The sequence below is a fragment of the Procambarus clarkii genome, chromosome 11, assembly GCF_040958095.1.
Source record: "Procambarus clarkii isolate CNS0578487 chromosome 11, FALCON_Pclarkii_2.0, whole genome shotgun sequence".
NCBI lineage: Eukaryota > Metazoa > Arthropoda > Malacostraca > Decapoda > Cambaridae > Procambarus > Procambarus clarkii.
In genome coordinates, this window is record NC_091160.1 from 33,986,970 (window position 1) to 34,011,394 (window position 24,425).

General features: G+C 43.5%; 1 protein-coding gene across 1 annotated transcript in view; it reads right to left on the reverse strand.

Moving 5' to 3' along the window:
- Nucleotides 1–8,689: 8,689 nt before the first annotated feature.
- Nucleotides 8,690–24,425, reverse strand: part of LOC123758280 (E3 ubiquitin-protein ligase TRIM71) — a 43,404-nt gene continuing 27,668 nt past the window's right edge. Inside the window, exon 2 of the mRNA XM_045742462.2 lies at nucleotides 8,690–11,412. Within this exon, the coding sequence (XP_045598418.1) occupies nucleotides 8,832–11,411 (2,580 nt within the window). The 5' untranslated portion in view covers nucleotide 11,412 and the 3' untranslated portion in view covers nucleotides 8,690–8,831. The remainder of the gene's footprint in view (nucleotides 11,413–24,425) is intronic.

A 24,425-nucleotide genomic window follows, 5' to 3' on the forward strand; every position in this document is an offset into this window, starting at 1 on the left:
TTTACTGCACGTTACTGTATACAGGTTCATCATGACAGCATTTACAGTCTTGTAATTTCTTTAACTGCACAACCTGACTGCAAAATTTGTTGGAATTCCACTTACTGAAATGCATACAATATGTCTCGTTACATTTACAAAACCTCAAGTACGGGGACTGCCACAGTGCGGCCAATTAGATTGGCATTTAATTTTTCATTACTGTATTTTTGTCCTCGTGGCAGGTATCTCTCTCAACACATTTCTCTGCTAATTTGATCATAGAAAATCTTATTCAAATTAAAATACAAAATATGCCAATTCAGATCACCACAGCAAAGCACAGACTCGTGAAGTCTAGAGTTTTGCACAAGTGTGCATTTAGACAATTCATGCTGACAGGCACATAATGCATCCAATATAAGCACCTATTAAAATTACATTTCTAAAAAGTTTGTGATCTTTCAAATACAGTAATAATCAAGTTTGCAGTTAATTAACCATTGCTTACTTTGTGTTCTATAAGTAACACTCACATGTAACCATTGCTATATAAATTCACAATATTAAAGACTTCAGAAAATAATGCAATAGAAATAAACCCATACAAGAGCTTGGGAGATCACCTTAACACACAATCCCCAGAACAACCAGTATATAGGCATGTTGCTTGTTTAAATTTTCATAATTTTATTTGATAAATGCTCAGCAAAATACTATTTTATTCATTACTATAAAAATATTGAGTACCAAAAAATTCCTTCCCTTTTAATATGCAGTATAGGTATAAGACACCTCTAGGTTGCTTAAGTAATTACAAATTTTATCTTTTTTAGTTCGTATCACGATTTGTCACCCTTGGGCCTCTTAACATCACATTATCCTCCATGATTATAAAATTAGGTACAGTATATTGAAAGGTACAATATCGGCAGCTGGGAGACTGGATATGCCTTTTAAAATGGGACAAACATACAGATAAGAAAACACTGAAGAAAATTAAGAGTACCAGTAACTGTACTTGTACTCTTAATTTCTAATGAGTATCATTTTACTTTTAAATGAGCACCTTAGGGCCTCGTATCTATCTTGAAAATATGAAATTGTCTTGCAATAAGCAGTACTGTACGTCATTATCATCCTATTCTCCCCCTCCTCTTATACATCTCCCTTATGTAGTCTATCACAAATATTGACATTTTTTATATTCAACACATCTAAGCCGAGATCTCAAATGTGCAACTGAAATATGGTAACATGTAAATAGGCACTACATATATCAAACTGGCACACATTACAAACTGAATTACATATATATATATATATATGCACTATTTTAAGTTAAATGAACCACAAATTTGGTAGGGTTATCTTTCGATTATCTTAAATGATTTTGGGGCTTAGCGTCCCCGCGGCCTGGTCCTTGACCAGGCCTCCTTTTTGTCACATCCCCCCAGGAAGCAGCCCGTAGCAACTGTAACTCCCAGGTACCTATTTACTGCTAGGTAACAGGAGCGTCAGGGTGAAAAACATTTTGCCCATTTGTCTCCGCCTCCACCGGGAATCGAACCCGGAACCTCAGGACCATGAATCCCAAGTGCTGTCCACTCAGCTGTCCTTCAGGCAGTTTGTATAAAAAGTTCACAAATGTAAACGAATACCAACTTGTTGGTAATCTTGTTAGGAAGATTTATATATCATTATCTAAATGTAAGTTGCACCATTATTGATACAGAGCTGTTGTATCTATACATTTGCCACAATTAGATCTGTCAATATTTTTCGGCCATTTGTTGTAGCGGCTGCAAGTGTGCAGTCTGTACGTGTGCAGTCTGTACGTGTGCAGTCTGTACATGTGCAGTTATTGTTTATTCTGTTTTTTACTTGAAAAGGTGCAGCGTTGCACGTATAAAATAATAAGGCATGCAATGTTTTGAACAAAATCTTTCAACCTAGATATTTTAGATGCCAGGGAGTTGGCAATCATGATGCAACTCATAACTACTAGAGGGAAAGACACTGATGCTGGTCTGCAAGTCTCTAAACACTTAAAAAATGCAATATGTACTTACACTCAGTTTTGTATGGTTGACCAATAGCCAAGCAAACAAGACAATGCAAATAATATAAATTATAAGTCAATAAAATTCATGGATAACATCCATCACACTTTTGATTATTCACAAAGTTTGATCCTTTACCCAAAGCTCTCATTCCACTCCAGTACAAAACTGTGGTAAATAAATTATTACTTAAAACTATGCTATCCAATAATAATAATTTTACAAGGAACAGAAATATCACAAAATAGTAGCTAAACCTAATTATTGATTGCATCACACTTCATAGCTATGGCATAATGTTAAACTACTCTTGACTATGTTAAGCAAACACACACACACACACACACTTAAAAATCCTCCTCATTCACATCTTCCATAAACCACAGTTCAGTTTAATAAATAGCTTAAGTTAAAAACTATCATAAATGCTAGATATAAAACATTAAAAGCAATCAATATGCATCTCTTTAGATTAAACCCTATTTTTTGTAGAATTGTCACACAACAATTATTTTTGCTGGTTGAAACGAGCACAGAATGGTAATCGTGGTTCTCAAGAGGCAGATTTGGATGTGATACATTACATGAACTGAGAGTACCTAGTAACAGTGTTGGGAAGGAGCCTGTACCACGTTATGTAAGGAAACAAAACTTCCTCAGAGCTGTTATGATCATAACACTTCCACTGGAAACAGAAAAAAACATGCACAACACTGATACTGTACAGAAGAAATACTTATTAGGTAAAAATCAGTATTTTGAATGTTTACTTTCTGATAATTAAGATGCCTTTTAATAAATTATCAGCAACAAGTCGAAAAATATAAACCTATCGTTTAGGAAACAATCTCAATACTACGGATGACTGGATAAATGTTTGTTAGTTTGTTTATACTGTAACACTGAAGCAAATATTTAAGGCAAAGTAATGCTTCCCAAGGCCAACTATTGGATGTCTGCTGATTATATCAACATCTGGTTTTATTGATGAATATATAAAGGTTACACCTAAACCTGAAGCCAATGAACAGCTGTCTGTTATGGAAGGTGTGTCAACTACCAAGTGATTCCAACATCACTAGTTTGGGGATTCAAGCACTAATTTGAGAGTGCACAAGAGCGAGCACACCCCCATATACCCACAATACAAAACAAAGCTAAACACATTCAAAACAACATGCTGGTCACTGACAACATAAGTACAAGGCAACAATATGATTGTGCTCATATTAACTTACATTTTAACTTCATATTTGTTCCAGCACACAACAAATGACGTGCACAGTTGTCATCATGCTTTGAATGCTTTTATCTGTGGTCTACATCTTCACATTTCTTAAGCGTTATCTAGTACTGTACTTTAACGATAAAATATTTACATACCATTACTGACATTACGAGATATCCAGCAATTCTAAACAGTAATAGTATGAGAACTTCAGTGGGGAAAGTGATAAACCCATTTTATTGATTACAACCTCTGCTGTAGTTACAGTATATTGAATTAGTCTGGATATAAAAATCAGATTTCTTTAAACCTGATAAATATTTACTTAGTATTGCATAGCAACACTAAGCTAAAAAATTATTTATGATTCATAGGGATTTTATCCCCAAAAGGAACTATAGGGAATAGCGATTTAAATGACCCAAAACCCAAATTGAGGTGCCTTATGATCAGAGATCATTCATATAATACTAGTTATAAAGTACTTTCTGTAACTCTGGGTCTATGCTCAGTCACATTTAATAAAAATATCTTTTTGGAGTAAAATTACAATGTAAATAATTCAGTACAGTACATGACTAAAAATTGATATTCTATTTCCTTTCCATGGATGTATATCTACCAAATGTACGTGTATTCTCTACATTTAAAAGATTATGAAGGCAGAATTCTTTGAAATAGAATTGAACTACAAGTTAGTGATATTGCTCTACATTTTAAAAGGAACATATAAATGTGTCTCTACAACTACTCTACCTCTTCCTGCATTAAAAGTGTAGCTCTCTGTTACAATACTTGGTCACCGAGTACGTGTATTCCGGTACTTACCATAGTGCCAACTACACTATTAGATATAAATGTGAAACCAACAAAGAAGAATGAAATATAGAAAACAAAATTACAAGATGAATATCCTTAGGCAGAAATGTTGAAAAACTGATCGCCCAAAACCAAGCTCAGGCTCTGCAATGTTCTTTATAAAATTTTTTTAATCTAACTTGGTCAATTTTACTTTGTAAATCTGTGTTAGGTTAATTATGAATTTTTTTCCAATAAAGCCAAATGGAAGTTTTGATTATGAGGAAGATATTGTACTGATCATTGATTCATTATTAGTCACCATAGTCTCGAGATCTGATCTACTTTATACTGTTCAGTAAATTGGAAATACAAAGCACACCTAATAGACCTTTTCACCTAGCCATCTGTCAATAAATAAAACATCGATATGTAAACCAAGTTTCTCAAACTTGTCTTAAGCTGTGGTATTGAAAGAATGGACAGTCACAACTTTGATGTACACTGAACATAAAAATAAGATAATTGTGCTACTAATGATGCATAGGAACACTCAAACATACATATGGTTTAAGTCAACATATTCTAGGAACTCTGGCAAAATGTGTGATATAAATAATCATAAGCACCATTTATGACTAGTCTTCTAGTAGTTCGGTCTCGATGCCATGTGCATTGAATTTGTATTTTCCCGCATCAGCATTGCAAATTTTCACTTAGCTTACTTTTTTACAAGCTTAAACCTCAAACCTGTGGATGCTTTCAAGTCTTCTACTTGCAGCCCAACCTGAGGCAAGGACTGCAATAAGAGCATTGTTGCAAGCTATCGACCCATATGGTCATCACAGCCCAGATCAGCAACTTCCTACGCAAGACCTAGTTTAGACTGCGTCACCATATTTTCCACGTTACAGCACAAGTGTTAAGTTTTTATTGACATTTATCTTTCCTTTCTTTACCACTTCATGCTGGCCTTTAACAATTTTGCCACTTATCATTAGTCTCTGAACACCAGGAAGGTTTCAAGCAATACTTGAAATGGTGAAAAATGATTGTAGTACTTAATAAAAAAAAAATCTATAGCCAAAAAATTACCAAGCAAGAACAATCAATTCGGTCAATAAACCATTCTTTATTTAATGCAAAAAGATTGCCCATTAAATACACAACAAATTTACCTTGGAATTATCAACAGCAGTGCAACAGGTATGCCAATAAATTATGCAGCAAGTGCCATGTGCAATTTAAATTTGATTTAAACAAATAAATGCTGGAGTAAAGTATCCGTCAACAGAATAACTCTTAAGGTAAAAGTTTACACAATTGCTAGACAAGTCACTGAAACGTGGGAATGGTTTAAAATGTAAACTGGCTAGCGTAAAGTCCAATTAATACGAACAAACAATTGTGCTCGAAATAGACCCAACTTGCAATGTACACACAGATCAAGGTATGTTTATCCTATGTGTAGAATATGCCATGTCATATGGAGGAAAAAGTCTATGCGTTTAGATCATCTATCTAGTGTATATATAATGTTATAGATGTGTTAATTTTTAAAGGCCTACATGATGCTGCTGTAAAGTGTAGAGTTGGTGGATAGATTGGGATAAGTTTTTCGCACAAATGTGCTAATGTATATGAACAACTGTTTAACACGCCATTCACAAAACTTATAAGCTGATTAAATGCAGTTTTGCCTCCTCTCTCAAGCTTCATGCATTAAAGTACAGTAGTGTATTCTAGTAATTTTCCTCAAGAGGAACAATGGTGCTTTTCACTTTTAAAGATACAAGGACTAAATAACTGACAACCTAAATTTATAACTGCCATAGATCAACATGTGTTGATTACCTAGACTACTCTAAATATTGTTATAGTTTCTAATTCCAAAGTAATCTCAGGTATACTATAGAATCCATTATAAATAATAACATGTCCTAATAGAAATAATCAATTGTAACGAGACAAATTATACCCATTAAATGATACTGTCTTATAACCCAAACTCCAGCTTGCCTCACTTACCATCCTGCCCCTGCCAACCATTGAAAAAACTGACATACATTAAAAGAAATATTTTCTTTATTCATTCAAATGGGTGAGTGATGAACCCTCTATGGTAGAAAATGATGAAAATTTAATGTAATGCAGGTTGACTTCAAACACGGGAAAACGTTGGAATGGTTGCGGGAATGCTAAGCCCCGAAGTCATCTCGAGATAAGTGTCAAGGTTGGACAGCGGCAAGTAGCTACCTCTTGTCAAAACTGAAATCTCTAAACAGAGAATCAACAGATAAATTCCTCTATATTAAACACTTTATCAAGTTAAGCATTTGTTTATTTTCTTAAAATTTAGATTGTTAAAATTATATATTCTTTAGATACTTACTGTATTCCTTTCTATTATTGTACAGTACGTCGTTTTAAAAATGATTAATATAGTTTCTCAAAGTCTCCGAGATGTTTTGAACATGTTTTAATTTCATTAAGACTATAATATCAAACAAAAACATTGCCCATTAATTAAACTGAATTAACAAGTAATAAAACTAAAGTGGATATACAATACCTAACAGATTTCCTTATTTTCATAATATATAAAAGCAATATAACTAATACTTTTAGATCACCAATATAATTAGCCTTTATATAAAATGGCAACTCATAAAATATACTGATGAATAGCATTACACCTGCATTTATATCTTCATTCCACAAAACCTTGTGGAATGGAGGACAACCTGGTATTTGCATACCAGGTTGTACTGGTAGGCAAATTTGGAGGATTTACATACCAGTACAACCTAAATATCCGAGCACAAAAAGGCTACAATTTCTGAGGAAAGATGTTCAATATTTTGGCAAGATCTTCGACAGAATATAGTTGTACGTTACTGCGCGTCAACAAACCGAAAAAGTAATGATTTACAATCTTGAACTACATTGATTTACCAGAAGCTACCAGAGGAAGACCAAGCAAAGATTTACAGTACTGTACCATTTAGGTTCAAAACCAGAAAAGTTTAAATTAGCCACCTGTAATTTTGACCCCATAAAAGAAAAAAATATATATTTCAAGTGTAATGTAGTCATTGCATTTAATGTATATATTGTAATAATACACAATTGCTTTCGAAGCAAGATTCCTGAAAGCACATTTTCTTCATTGAGTGATTCGCTTCATCAAGCCAATAATCTACACTACCAGAAAAATACCAGATAGTAGTTAGTCGAGGTAGTGTTAGATGCACATTATCACCAGCAACTATGAAGAAAGCTTAGCCTATGAGCTGCAGAAACCATGACTGACAAGGTTTGGCCATCGGGCCTTGTCAATAGCATAAGGATAACCCCATAAAGAACCTACCATTCTGTGCCGTTTCATTTAGTCTTTTGCCCATACAAATGCCACAGTTTTGGACCCACTGGCTGCACTAGCACTGGGACCTTGGGCTTTTGCGCACCATTCAATTTGCTAAACTTCTGTCACAATGAAGTTCAATCAACTTGACCTTTGCTTGCAAAAAAGAGAGAGAGCCAGCACACTATAATTGAATTAAAGTCACAAAGTGACAATCTAGATTGAATACATAAAACTTAATTATTCTCGTAAAATACTACACCCGTTTTTTGTAAGGAAACTTACCACTAACGCTAGGCGTACTCCAACCAGCCTATTAGATTTTCATCTCCAAAACATGCTTAAGCAGCACCAACATGCGTGCTTAAAATCTGGTATATATGCTATTAACATGACAAGCTTAGAATACCTGTGTCTTAACTCTAAGAGTGAGGTAGTACTGAGGAGTGGTAATCGGGTCATGCTCAATTCCTGAGAGGTCAATGGCCAGGTCAAGGTTGCCTGCTTGGCGTGCACATGATGCCTGTAACACTGTTGGTAAAGATTTCTATATAATAATATTACATATTTTGTGTAGTACACAATGTTTATGGCAATTTCAAATTTCTATGAAATCTGTCAAACTTTGGCATTTTGCTTGTCAAGTCCTAAAAATATATTTTACATGCTAAAAATACATTAAATTGCTTGTCTGCAATAATATTTATAAAGTTATTTTTACAATGAGATTAAAATATTCAATATTGGGCACCAAACATCAGCCAGCAGAACCTTGACCTAATGCTCGTCAGACCCTGAAAGTCCTACAAAAATATATGCAGACATACTGCATTTTTATTGTAGTCCTGCATGTGTGCACACACACATATATGATGATAACATGTTGAACGTGTGTGTGGAATGGCACAAAAGCCAAACAAAAAACATGATCCCTGAGTAACCATCTTGAGATACAGTATATATTAGTCTAAGACCACAAGAAGTATTGTGGCAAGGAACAGAGGTAATTATTGAGAGCACCACATTTTAAATCCATTTATCCAGTCATTCATTCTTTTACATGGCTAGAGAATTCAATCTTTCACCCGTCCATCCAACCCCCGTAACTCGAGGCCACTGCCCTTCTGGGCTCGCAAAATAAAAATGTGAATGCATATTTACAAGTCTGAAGCCTCTGACAATTAAAGTATACCCTGTATCATTCTCCAATAACAAGTGAACTATCGTGGCGGGTCAAGACACCCACATACCTGTAAAATTTGTACGATGTTTCATCACTTTGTACTTTGTACCCGGTATGCAAGACACTTATGGCGAGATATGAACATTCCTCGCTTAAGCTCACAGACTGGAGCATAACAAATATAGAACATCTGCGAGTATACCAATCTGGGATCCCTTAGAACACCTGGACCCGGTTGTTGCCAAAGTCCACTACAATTATGTAGCCATCCGGAGACACACAGATGCCACTGGGACGGTCAAGTTGGCCAGGTGCAGATCCAGGCATTCCAAACTTGCACATGAAACTGCCATTCTGGTGGAATATTTGAATTCGGTGATTTCTAGAATCTGCCACAATTATGTGTCCCTCTTGATCAACCGCAACACCCTGTGGTCTCAGAAACTGCCCAGTCCCTGTACCTTCATTTCCAAGAAACCTGGCAGACTGAAAATCGGGGTGAATCACAAGCAGGCGATGATTATTAAAGTCTGTGACAACAATGTGACCTTCAAGATTGAAACAAACGCCCCGTGGCGAGTCGAAGTGCTTCCAGAGTGCACCCTCAAATCCGTACTTATTCAAGAAAGTGCCATCATGTCTGAAGAGTTGAATTCTGTGATTTCGAGTATCGGAAACCACAATATGGCCTTCTGGATTAGTTGCAACATCCCAAGGATAATTAAATTGTCCATTTTTACTTCCCTTCTCACCAAACTTGAATAAAAAATTCCCATCAAATGTAAAGACTTGGATGCGATGGTTGTCCTTATCGGCTACAATAATCCTGCCCATATTATCTGTAGCCACACCCGCAGGCCGGTCAAACTGCCCTGGCCGTGATCCAGCCGTTCCGAAACAATGGTGGAAGGTGCCATCCGGACTGAATACCTGCACGCGGTTATTACTACGGTCAGCTATGATGATAAAACCATCTTTATCAGAGCACACCCCCCATGGACGACACAACTGACCATCCCCTTCTCCTTCACCACCTATAGTTAATAGTACAGGTCCCACTGAGGAGTAACTTCGCCCTGTTTTGACTTGTACGGTGTATGGGGATCCCTGTATGTGCATTCCACGCATAAGTACAGCAATCACATGCTGCCCTTCAACCTGGGGTCGGTAGCTAACTAAGTATGATCCATTGCCACGATCTTGAACATCGGCCTTTGAAGCCATGCCATCTGGACCATGAACAGTCACTGTGACGAGGTCGCCACCAACATGTCTCTGGTCTGAAAGATGATCTTTACCGTGCACCAGAAAAGTGGCTATTTTACCTCTTAATGCATTTTTCAATCCATTTCCTACAGCAAGCGAATTTGGGGCATAGCCTGAAGAAGATATAAAGCCCATTGTACTGATTGCTTGGTAAAGAGAATTATCAGGAGGAGTGAACACAATATTATCATCTTCATGAGGGCTAAGATGACGTTTGATTAAGGTTAGTTCATTCATCTCTGCTAAAACTTTGTCTCGTGTTTGAAGGAGCTCTAAGTGGTTGGTAGAGTCCACAGACGAGCCCAGCGTGTCAACAGTATGTGTAAGCCTTGCAAGGGCACTACTCAGGTCATCAATTTGGTCCTGAAGAGTTTTGCCTTTAACTTGACGAATTCTTTCCACTTTGTGTAACAACTTACGTTCACGATCTTCCAATGCTGTTATATGGCGGCGCGTCGTTGTTCGAACATCACTGGCCACAGCTTGAGCGCGAAGGTCTACACGATCCACCATCCGTTTCGTCACACCAATGCTATCCTCAATAGCACGAATTCCAGTCCTGGCATCAGTAAGCAGCTTGACCGTAACAGTTCGAGAGCTCTCGGCAGCATCCTGCAAATATGCGAACGAGTGCCCACGATGATCACGCAGCGTACACTCTCTGCAGATAGCAGCATTGCAAGTTTCGCAGTAGAGCCGGATCGCCTCGCCATCATGTATGGTGCAATAAACAACATAAGAATGTGAAGAGATGGCTGGTGGAGGAGACGCCAGAATGAGAGGCGAATGACAGTTCTCTTCAGAAAAATGAGAGCGAATTACACCTCCGTTACTGTTACCATTGTTACCAATACCGTTATTGCCATCTTCATTTGGTAAGCGGACAATGAAGTGATCTTTAGTGAGACGAACACGCTGATGCGCCCGGACACAGGAGTCACAGAGGGCATCATTACAGTCCCGACAGCGAGACGTGGCCCCCCGCCCATCATCACAGCTAGCGCACAGATACACAGGATTCCGACCATTACCAGCCATTTCTTTGTGAAGATGTGGTAATGGAGGCAACTGTTCCCGGTTGTTGACGTGGGGTGCCGAGGGACTGACCATATTGGTGGGAGGCGGAGGATTTGTAATCTCATCGTCAGCAGACACCATGTCAAGAATTGAAGGGAGGAAGAGTGGCGGATTCAGTGCATCAAGCGGTTGGTCGAGGTTGAGTTCAGCGTGACAAGTGGGGCAGGCTAAGGTGGTCCCCACCAGCAGGGAGTCCAAGCAGGGGCCACAGACAGCGTGAAGGCACGGCAGTACACGTGCCTCCTCCAAGCCCCCAAGACATAATGGACATATTACTCCTCCGTTGTTGTTGCCCATGTGCAAACCATCTCCAATGGACAAGCCGCCAGCGATGGAAACCGCCAAGCCCAGCCCGCCCAGCCCGCCTCCACCCAGCCCGCCCAGCCCGGCCGGTCCCAGCCCATCCAGCCGCTCCTTGGCACTGCCCAGCCCGCCTGGGTATGCACTCGCCATCCTGCAAAGAAAGCACCAAATCAGAAATTATATTCTAAACTATTCTTTTAGTTAAGCACTATTATCTTACCGTGCTGTGCATACACACACTACTGACGTGTTCCATTTTAGTTGACCATAAATATGTAACTTGTTTCATCCTAATAGAAACATTTTAGACCCAGAATTATATAAACGTATAGCCTATAAACAGATGTAAAAGTATCATAAAATGTTTCAATGACATTACTAAGCCTAGACATATATATGTGAGGTATACTTCACCTCCACAAATGATATACAATGTTACTATATTAAGCAGTTTATGCTTCATATACAGAATGCTCAAGGCGTGACGGGGTACAAATTATATATAGCACAAGGCCTCACATGTTGCAACTTAGTAGCATCTCTATTTGGCCTCAAGTTAAATAATCAGACATACAGGGCAAAGGGAACAGCATCATCACACCAGTGTCATGGGCAAAGTTTACAGTCTCCGTGGTGCAGTGGTAAGACACTCGCCTGGCGTTCCGCGAGCGCTTTGTCATGGGTTCGTATCCTGGCCGGGGAGGATTTACTGGGACGCAAATCCTTAACTGTAGCCTGTGTTTAACGCAACAGTAAAATGTGTACTTGGTTGTAACAACGATTCTTCGCGGCGGAGATCGTATTCCAGGGACCTGCCCGAAACGCTACGCGTACTAGTGGCTCTACACGAATGTAACAACTCTTGTATATATCTCAAAAAGTCCAAGCTAATTTATTCTAGGATGATCATGACTGAGCCAACTGCGTGAGTGGTGTGTGGGGCTAAAACATTTGGATGAAGAAACTTCGCAACAAAACAGTTCCCTCTCGCAGCCGAGGGAGGGGGACTGCTATCCCAGTGTGTACGCTGGTACACGGCTACACTAGTACCTCAACCCGTCCTCTTAAAAATAACGTCACTTTTGGCTAGTATGCGCGCTAGGGCCAAATTTGGACGTAATTTGAAATGAAATTGACTCACAAAAGTGACGTACTGTTCCGTTTTCTGTTTGAGTCGTCCGGCTTACTCGGCCAGCTTAGAAAATGTTAACTTTCAATTAACGTTTTTCAGAGTTTTGAAACTTTTTAGTACTCGTGGTTGCTGACCCATGTGGTCTCTGACCAAGCTCTGGAGGGTGATGGAGGTGCAGTGTGGGTATAGTGAGGGCGTGGTGTGGGCGGCCCTACGAGCCCGCCCAGTACACATGCCCTCTACCCCCTGCCCCTGCCCCACCACAATGTCACAACTACAACAATTATATGATCGCCACAGCCATATAATGCACAGAAGAGTGCGTTGCGACAGTGTCTGCGCTGTCTTTGAGTCTGCACTCAAGACGGTAGCCAGACTTCCGAGATCTTACGAGATACAGAGATCTTCACAAGAAAAGGATTGCTAAATAAAGTTCGACCTATACACAGCTCTACGAACGCACTTATATGCATGTATGTATAACAACGTAAGGTGACCGCTGCCACCTTCTACTCCACCTTATTTTCATCTTATAACACCAGGATTTTCACCCCCCCCTGTCTGAAACCTTTATAATACAATAACAGTTAACTTAAACTTAATAATACATAATACTGCCAACACTTTCGCCCTACTGTGAAATTACGCCCAGTGACTGTGACTGGTGGCGACGGTTACCAGGCACGGTGAAGGCAAGGGAACCACCAGGAGAAAGAGCATCGAGGAGAAATCAAGACAAGGATTTGTGATGGCGAAAGGTTACCGCACAGTAACGATGGGGGGGGGGGGGGAATGGTGTCCAACCACTTGGACGGTCAGGGGATTGAACGCCGACCTGCATGGAGAGACCGTTGCTCTCCCGTCCAGCCCAAGTGGAAGGTAATTAATTCAAGGTTGAGTGGAAGGCAATTACCAGAGATAGAGGGAACACGCACGCACACACGCGCGCGCGCACACACACGCACGCACGCGCACGCACGCACGCGCACGCGCACACGCACACACACGCGCGCACACGCACACACACGCGCACACACGCACACACACACACACACACACACACACACACACACACACACACACACACACACACACACACACACACACACACACACACACGCACACACACGCGCGCGCGCACACGACCACATAAGATCTGAGGCCAAGACCGTCAGTAGTTTCAAAGCGTTATATGACAAAGAGTGCTGGGAAGACGGGACATCACGAGCGTAGCTCTCATCCTGTAACTACACTTAGGTAATTACAATGCAACTAGCTCCACCAAAGTCAGCAACGGCACAGAGGTAAAAGTAGAGATATCTCACTATTTACCATCATTCAAGCAATTCTCACCTCAATCTAATTGGGTACATTTCATAATTACTCCTTAATGGCTTGGAAGGAGGTCATTTAACATGTAATAATGTCAGCAACAAACCGAGGGAAATGGCCAGAGGAAACCTGTGCCTAGCACACCCTCTGTTATGATAGAAGCGAGTTGATACACAAGAAAACTAATCTTATAATTATAAATAGACTTTTCATTAAAATCCAACGCCATCTTTACCCTAACAAGGCAATTAGATTGAACAAATCCACAAGAGCCATGACGAGGATTCGAACCTGCGTCCGGGAGCATCCCAGACACTGCCTTAATCGACTTGAGCTACGACAGGGTTAAAAATCCTCGCAGCTAAAATCTAACCTGCTTAAAATAACGCAGGTTCGAATCCTCGTCACGGCCCTTGTGGATTTGTTCATTTGATGCATCACGTTAGTGTGATCTCTTATGTGCAATTAGAATGATCGATGCTTGTGATGTTAGAACATAAGGGACAAGTACAAGTGTATATGTATATGAGTGGGATTGGGTGGTTATAGATAGGAGCTGCCTCGTATGGGCCAATAGGCCTTCTGCAGTTGCCTTTGTTCTTATGTTATGTTCTTATGTACTCACTCAACATGCAGATGTGATATAATCCTTGGGAGACACCAGAAGTCCGTCTCCCTCTCTTGCAATGCCCCCACAAAAGACCCACACACCCGTCCAGTTTGAGGTCTCAGCTCACACTGCCCTAGAAATCATCTTATCCCGACTTTGTGACAAAGGATCTCCCGTGTTCCCGTGGGATTTCAAAGCGCGAAGCTGCTGGTATCTTGTGAGAAGAGATTAGCGCACCAACCTTAGGGAACTATCGCGTGTGGGAGGAAGAAGGGACAGGGGGATGTGCACCACACTACCCCCACCTCACCCTTGGCTGTGAAGGTGAAGTCTGGTCACCCCTACACTCTTACACATGGACGTGGATGAATTATTTACAACAGCTGTTGTCACTCGATGTGTTTGGCTCCATATATGTAGTCCTCCGTCCCCCTCTTAAGTGCCAAAGGAATGGGAATCAAAGTGAGCTTGGGGAACAGGTATATATAGAACGACCTTGTGTGGGGGGAGGGGGATTATCTTGGGATGAATTCGGGACTTAGCGTCCTCGAGGCCCGGTCCTTGACCAGGCCTCCATCTCCCCCAGGAAGCAGCCAACTCCCAGGTACCTATTTACTGCTAGGTAACAGGAGGCACATCAGGGTGAAAGAAACATTTTACCTATTTATCTCCGCCTGCACCGGGGCTCGAACCCAGAACCTCAGGACTAGGAACCCGAAGCGCTGTCCACTCAGCTGTCAGGCCCCCCCCCCGGGGGAGGGGGGAGGGGAGGGAGGTAATTATCAAGGGAAACCGCAAAGCCATTGCGACTATATAGCACTTGGAAGGGGTCAGGATAAGGATCTGGGATGGGACGGGGGAAAGGAATAGTGCCCAACCACTTATGGACGGTCGGGGATTGAACGCCGACCTGCATGAAGCGAGACCGTCGTTCTACCGTCCACTAAGTGGTTGGGAAGGGGAGACGGAACAGGAGAGGGGAAGGAAGGAAGGAAGGGGAGGTGTGTGGTGCTGGCAGACAGTTCCAGCACGAGGCACTCCTGGCGGTGGCGGGCCAAACTAGTTCCCCACAAACCTCCACTACCATTGGCTAGCTGGGCCGAGTGCGCCAGCCAATCAACGCTCGCTTAGTCGGCTCTCAACGCGCTACCTCGATTCACCTTGTTTTAATAGTCACTACACTACCCACTACACCATAATGGTGGTGGTGGTAGTAGCTACACCACCATTACCACACTACCACCACCACTACCTCAACCACTCATGGATAGTAAAACTACTATTTTTTTTTCGTTAAAAACGTTGGTTTACAGCGTCGATACACATGACGGAATAGACTGATAGACACACCCCGATAACCCAACCAGCGGGTTGACGCCACTCTCCCCCCCCTCAAACACACACACACAACCTCCTCGCACACACACACACAACCTCCTCGCACACACACACAACCTACTCGCACACACACACAACCTACTCGCACACACACACACAACCTACTCGCACACACACACACAACCTACTGGCACACACACACACACAACCTACTCGCACACACACACACACACACACACACACACACACACACACAAACACAGACACACACACAACCTACTCTCGCGCGCGCGCACGCACACACGCACACACACACACACACACACACACACACACACACACACACACACACACACACACACACACAACCTACTCGCACACTCCCCCCCCCCATCGCCCCCACTTCCCCGTTGTGGGAGAGTAATTCAGTATTAGCGGTGGACCTCGACAACCCAAGACAAATGACTGACCTGCCACACGATGCAATCCCCCCAACATTTGCTCAACTCCTGGGTACCTATTTACGGGTGGGAGAACAGAAGCATCAAGTGAAATGACGCGTGTCCAACCATTTCTCTCTTGGCCGAGGACTCAACCCAGGTCCCTTGGTTGTAGTCGACGCAGGAGGCCGACTGCCAGGACTTGTGGTAGAGGTCCCGGCATTCATGCTAAAGCCAGAGGTCGGCAAGGAGCAAGCGAATCTCTGCGCCCGCTGGCGGTGACGGGGGGCCAGTTCCTCAAAGCGCCGTAGTCCTCCTTGAGGTTACCCAGAGGTGTTTCCGGGGCTTAGCGTCCCCACGGCCCGGTCCTCAACCAGGCCTCCTCGGTCCTCGAAACCACAGAGTTTCTCATGAAATCTCTGCGGGTTAAAGACCTCATATGTTATATTATTTTATATTTCAGAAACCGTCGGAAGGCACTACGCTGTACGTCAACATTGACGAGCGAGTGTTTACACAGGTCGCAGCTTGGACGAGTAGAGACTGATTGATGAAGATTAAGCCACCCCAAAAGGTGGCACGGGCATGAATAGCCCGTAAGTGGTGGCCCTTTTGAGCCATTACCAGCAGCCGCGTCAAACAGCCTGGGTTGGCCAGACCAGCAACGAGGAGGCCTGGTCGACGACCGGGCCGCGGGGATGCTAAGCCCCGAAACAACTCCAAGGTAACCTATAATACTCACAACCTACACTTGTCAACACTAAACTACATCAGTAAATCTCTCGCCCAATTTAAAAACCAATTTAAGTCATTTCATAGAAACAGAAGTAGATAATGCAGAAATTGAAATAAGTTTATTGAGGTAAAATAGACACAAAGGGATGAGGTAGCTCAAGCTATTCTCACCCCGATAATGTAGAAGTTGCTACAATGGTGGACACAAAGTGTTAAGTTGTTAAGTGTAGTAGAGCAAACGTTCAATCACGAAACGCAGACAATAAAGAGCAAATATTCAACCATGAAAAGTTGAAGGGTGGAGGTGGGGTCCCTCGATTGTTTCAAGCGCAGGTTGGACATGTATACGAGTGGGCTTGGGTGGTGATAGATAGGAGCTGCCTCGTATGGGCCAATAGGCCTTCTGCAGTTACCTTTGTTCTTATGTGGTAGTATGAGGCGAGACAACACGAGGCTGACCAGGAGAGACGCAGCCGTCCCGAACAAACAAGACTAACCAGGTTATCTCTTGCCCCAACATAACATGGGCCGCAGAAGACAAATTTCGCCTAATCGCCTGAACCAATCCAAACCCAGTGACCAAGGAAAAACATTTGCTCATGATACAGCCTCCCTTCTACCTCCTCTCCGGCGGTGATAAGATAAGTCATCTGAGAGTCAGCACAGTCCAGTAATAAATGCATACTCCAAGTTTCCTACATACATCTACATGTATAAGAGATTCTCTGCAGTTAAGTCTTCACAGAACAAGGACCCCATGGTTGAGGTTGGCGCTATCACGGTGGCACTGACCAACCACAGTGGCACTGACCAATCCCAGAGGCACTAACCAACCACAGTGGCACTGACCAATCCCAGTGGCACTAACCAACCACAGTGGCACTGACCAATCCCAGTGGCACTAACCAACCAATCCCAGTGGCACTGACCAACCACAGTGGCACTGACCAATCCCAGTGGCACTAACCAACCAATCCCAGTGGCACTGACCAACCACAGTGGCACTGACCAATCCCAGTGGCACTAACCAACCAATCCCAGTGGCACTGACCAACCACAGTGGCACTGACCAATCCCAGTGGCACTAACCAACCAATCCCGGTGGCACTGACCAACCACAGTGGCACTGACCAATCCCAGTGGCACTAACCAACCAATCCCAGTGGCACTAACCAACCAATCCCGGTGGCACTAACCAACCAATCCCGGTGGCACTAAGCAACCAATCCCAGTGGCACCGACCAACCAATCCCAGTGGCACTAACCAACCAATCCCAGTGGCACTAACCAACCAATCCCAGTGGCACTGACCAACCAATCCCAGTGGCACCGACCAACCAATCCCAGTGGCACCGACCAACCAATCCCAGTGGCACTAAGCAACCAATCCCGGTGGCACTAACCAACCAATCCCGGTGGCACTAAGCAACCAATCCCAGTGGCACCGACCAACCAATCCCAGTGGCACTAACCAACCAATCCCAGTGGCACTAACCAACCAATCCCAGTGGCACTGACCAACCAATCCCAGTGGCACCGACCAACCAATCCCAGTGGCACCGACCAACCAATCCCAGTGGCACCGACCAACCAATCCGTGGCACTGACCAGACTAATCTGGCTGGGGCAGGCATGTTGCCCTGCACTCCAGTTAAGCCCACATATAACGCACATGCAAATCGCATTATATTTACCGTTAATTACAATTACCGGCAACGTTGCTTAAGACGACGTACGACACCCATCAACGTTCGTCATCCACCTACACTTGTAACAGCTCGTAACCTATAACGGTCTTGGGGGAAACGTTGTAACTTACTACGGGGGGAGGGGGGAGGAATGTGTACGGGGGGAGGGGGGAGGAATGTGTACGGGGGGGGGGGAAGAAAGAAAGAGAGCGAGAGGGGAGGGGGGCAACCTCTCCAACTAAGGGAGAGGTTGTCACAGAAGAGGCAGGAGGAATATAGTGTGTTCCATCAGGAAATGTAAGAATAACCCCTCTGCTCCCTGGTGAGGCGGACTTGTAGTGCAGTGATCCGATGTCCAGGTATGCTGGGGGGGGTAGAGGCACAGGAGTATACCTTTCCCCTCCTCCCAGTATCTCTGGCCCACATCTCCTACATTTGGGGGTTGGGGGGGGGGGAGGAGGAGGGGTGGTAAGGGGGGGTAGATGATAAGGTGTTTGTCCTACACTGTCCCTACAGTCCACCCCCACCATCCCTAACCATCTAGGTGACCCAATCTCTCACACCACCACCTGAACAACCTCGCCCCCCTACCCCCCCCCCGGCAAGACCCCTATTAAGACTAAGAAAAAGACGACAAGACGCTACATGGCGACCTGGACCCACTAAAGGCTAACCCACTAAAGGCTAAAGACCCACTTGTAGCCTAACAAATGGCTACAAGAGTTGATATCACACCAATTCACTCTCCCGAAACCCACGTTAAAAGGAGTCGCCGTTGTATGGGAGGCTGGCTAACATCAGAAATGTCCATAGAAGTCTATGTAGGGACTCATTTAAAACCATGTACACCACATACGTCAGACCAATCTTGATGTATGCGGCTCCAACGTGGAGGCCATCCCAAGTAAAACACAAGACGAAGCTGAAGGAGGTTCAAAGGTATGCCACCAGACTAGTTCCAGAACTACGAGGCACGAGTTACGAGGAAAGGCTACGTGAATTAGACTTAACGTCGCTAAAAGGCAGCATGAGGACCGACCTACACATCAGAAAGAAGAAACTACGATGTTCCGTCACTTAAGAAGTCGTGTAGGCTTAATAATGGTAGAGGACGGACCCAAACGTCGTCGTTTCTGCCCTTTCTGAGCTGTAGTTTGGTCATATCTTAAGCTACGATGTTACTCATCGTCCGCAGAAAGACGGTAGTTATGGGGGGGGGGGGGAGACATGATTACCCGATACAAAATTCTTAGGGGAATCGATAGGGTAGGAAAAGTCATTATTTAACACGGGTGGAAACTGCGTACCAAAATGAGTCACAGACTTTAAAACTGTTGCAGTCTCAAGAGTAGTTTAACAAATGGAAAGTAGTAAAAAGTGATGTAATGTGAAGGTCTACTTTACGCACAGTTTCGCATGTCATTACGAAAAGTTACATATGCAAAATTAGGCCATGAAAAAACAAAAACAGGCTCAGGAGCCTGTGCACGATCGACCGGTTGATTTACAGATGAGAGGCGGGACCAAAGAGTCAAAGCTCAACTCTCCTAAAAAAACACAATTATCCCCGCAAGACCCATCACAACCTGGGCGATCCACCCCCCCCCCCCCCCACAACGACCACTAGGGCGACCCACCCCCCCACACACACAAAACGTTCTTCATAAGGTGTATTAACAGTTCCAACTAACCAGTGCGCGCGCACACACAAGGGGACACAGGGGACACATTTAACACAAGGGGCACACGCACAAGGGGACACAGGTGGAAACTCTGCCCAAATGAGCCACAGAGATATTAGAAAGAACTTTTTCAGTGTCAGAGTGGTTGACAAATGGAATGCATTAGGCAGTGATGTGGTGGAGGCTGACTCCATACACAGTTTCAAGTGTAGATATGATAGAGCCCAATAGGCTCAGGAACCTGTACACCAGTTGATTGACGGTTAAGAGGCGGGACCAAAGAGCCAGAGCTCAACCCCCGCAAGCACAACTAGGTGAGTACACACACACACACAAGTAGGTCATTGTATCGCTGGACGGGTCCTGCTTATTAGCTTGCTTATTAGCTTGCTTATTAAGTGTACATTGTATGTAACTCTTCCACCACTGTACACTATATATTTCCTATCATAAACACTCGTACTACTACCACCAGCTGACTGTGAATGACGGGGTGCGCGTCCGTCTCCTTGGACAAGTCACCGTGAAAATCAAGGTCATGAGTCCCTATGAAGGTCACGGGTTAAGGAGAAAGTTAGATAAAAGCTAAATTATTTAGGTCAAAGGCTTTATTTTGTTTACAGCGAATGAGTTACATAGAGTTCAGGAACGTTGCTTTCTTAAAAATTTCTTCCACAGGGCCATGGGGCCCTTCCCCCCCGGTCCTAGGGCCAGATTCACGAAGCATTTACGCAAGTACTTACGAACCAGTACATCTTTCCTCAATATTTGACGGCTTTGGTTACATTTATTAAACAGTTTACAAGCATGAAAACTTGCCAATCAACTGTTGGTATTGTTATAAACAGCCTCCTGGTGCTTCGGAGCTCATTAACTGTTTAATAATTGTAAACAAAGCCGCCAAAGATTGAGAAAAGATGTACAGCTTCTTAAGTGTTTGCGTAACTGCTTCGTGAATCTAGTCCCTGGCATTTTGCAGCCCAAAGTCGGCTCCGTAGCTTGGATCAATATGAAGGTTTTCCAAGTCAATTTCTATATATTTTATCTACCTGAAGTGTAAATAACATGGCGTCAGACGAAGATGAGCCCGGCGTACCTGGTTGATGGGGTTCTGGGAGTTGTTCTACTCCCCAAGCCCGGCCCGAGGCCAGGCTTGACTTGTGAGAGTTTGGTCCACCAGGCTGTTGCTTGGAGCGGCCCGCAGGCCCACATACCGTCAATAAAAGACCAGCAGAGGTACACTGAGCGCATACCGCGTCCCTTCGTCCCCCCCCCCTACCCCCCACATAGACCAGTTTTTGTGGTACCTGCGTCCTGGCATCTCACAGTTTCCCCAACTACGCTCCCTTTCTTAAAAAGTCTTAAGGAATAGATATATGCACTCTCTACGAGCCACTCTCTACGAGCCAAGCACTTGAGGCCTCCAAGCGGTCGTATGTATTGTGTAATTTACCACTGTACGTTCTGTAAGAACTACAAGTTATATAAATGGAAAGTGTTGAGATTTATGGAGTAGAAAAATGTCCGCCTTGCTGACACGGCAGTGTAAAGCGCCCTAAAAGCCTCCTCATTTAGGTTTCTGAATGAAGTTCTAATTTTCGCCAGTGTAGAGTACGCTGCTGTCGTTATCCTATTTATATGTGCCTCAGGAGTTAGATTAGGTGTCACATCCACTCCCAGGTCTCTTTCTCGAATCGTTACAGGTAGGCAGTTCCCCTTCATTGTGTACTCTCCCTTTGGTCGTCTATCACCTGATCCCATTTCCATAACTTTACATTTACTCGTGTTGAACTCGAGTAGCCATTTCCCTGACCATCTCTGCAGCCTGTTTAAGTCCTCACATTGACATGTATAATTCCACTCCTGTAAACATATCATTTACGTAAATTAGAAAAGAGGATTGGTCCCAGCACCGATCCTTGAGGTACTCCGCTCGTTACTGTTCGCCAGTCCGACTTCTCGCCCCTTACCATTACCCTCTGACTCCTTCCTGTTAGGTAGTTAGTTCCTCACCCATGCTAGGGCCTTTCCGCTTACTCCTGCCTGCCTCTCAAGTTTGTATAGCAGTCTTATGTGCGGTACTGTATCAAAGGCCTTTTGGCAGTCAAGAAATATGCAGTCTGCCCAGCCTTCTCTGTCCTGCCTTATCCTTGTTACTTTATCATAGACCATTATCAACCTCTGTCAAATGTGGACAGGATCTAAGTTCCAAAAAGGACCGAATTCCTGGAATTCGGTCCGTTGCGAGGACCGAGAGACCGGGTCTGTCAGTCCTATTTATGGACCGAGTCACCAACTCTCTCTCCCAAAAAAAGCTCCAGTTAACTTCTATTGCAATTCTGAAGAGCGTAACAAAACGTAAAATGGAACAACCTTAAACTTAACCGGTCCTAGGCCTAAACAATCCATTCTAGGCCTAACATACGCAATCTTAAGCCTAGTTTGGTACATATAGGTACTAAACCAGGCCTATGAAAAGTTAGTTTTGCTCCTTGCCTACTTTTCCATCGCTTCAACAGGATGAAATTACAAAGCGTGGACTTTTGTGTCCAACATTTCAGATTTTGTGATTTTGCCCTAGCCCCCCCCCCCGGACGTGACCCCCACCACTAATCCGTCCCCCTTCCCCTGTAGAAGTGACCCCACTAATCCCCTCCACCCAGGAAGTGACCCCACTACTAATCCTCCCCCTGTAGAAGAGACCCAACTAACCCCCTCCCCTGGAAGTGACCCCCACCACTAATCATAGCACTATCATCCTCCCCTAACCTTCTCCCTATTGCTTTATTACCCTATTTCCGTCCGTATGTCCCTATATCCTCCCCTCCCCCCCCCCCCCTACCCCTACAACAGCAATAACACCCTCCCCCCCCTTCCCCTCTTTTCAACCTCAAAAGGACGTTCTGCTTTCCATGTTAAGTAGATGATTTTTCTGGGGGGTAGAAATAGCCTAAGCTACTCTATCCCTTTGAGATGTATTTATTGCTTCTCAATAAACATACTTGAACTTGAACTTGTTAAGTAGAACAACCCCCTTCCCACACAGGCCTGCTGCTCTTCTCTCGTCCGAACACCAGATAAAAACACAAATCACAGTTCTGCGTGATAACTGGTATATGGTGTGATAACTGGTATAACTGGTATATGGTGTGTGTGATAACTGGTATAACTGGTATATGATGTGTGATAACTGGTATAACTGGTATATGATGTGTGATAACTGGTATAACTGGTATATGATGTGTGTGATAACTGGTGTGTGATAACTTGTATAACTGGTTTTGGCATAACTGGCTAGTTATACCAAAACCACGGGGCCAGATTCACGAAGCATTAGTTACGCAAGCACTTACGAACCTGTCAATCTTTCCTCAATCTTTGACGACTTTGTTTACAATTATTAAACAGTTAATGAGCTCGGAAGCACCAGGAGGCTGTTTATAACAACAACAACAACAGTTGATTGACTAAATCAAGTTTTCATGCTTGTAAACTGTTTAATAAACGTAACCAAAGTCGCCAAAGATTGAGGAAAGATGTACAGGTTCGTAAGTGCTTGCGTGTAACCACTTCGTGAATCTGGACCCCCCCCCCCTTCCCCGGCATATTACCTCCTTAGAAGGGTGGGCAAAGTACCCACCTGTCGGATCTACCTACCTTTCGGCTATTTGGGGGGGGGGGGGGGAGGAGGGGGAGGAGGGGAGTGGGGGGGGGGGGAGTGGGGTGGGGGGGAGCGAGTCCAAAGCGACTGAACCACAATTTAATCGATACATGTCTTGTATAGAGATTTATAAACTGCAGATATATAGAGATTTATATATCTGCTTTATAAGATAAAGAGATATATAAAGATTTATAGAAGATATATAAACTGCACAGGATACAAGACATTCAAATCCTCTTAACACGGAAACAACATAAAGGATATAGTCGGGCCACTAAGCGTTTGGCGAGCATAAAGCACATGTTTGGCGGGCATAAAGCACATGTTTGGCAGGCATAAAGCACATGTTTGGCGGGCATAAAGCACATGTTTGGCGGGCATAAAGCACATGTTTGGCGGGCATAAAGCACATGTTTGGCGAGCATAAAGCACATGTTTGGCGGGCATAAAGCACATGTTTGGCAGGCATAAAGCACATGTTTGGCGAGCATAAAGCACATGTTTGGCGGGCATAAAGCACATGTTTGGCGGGCATAAAGCACA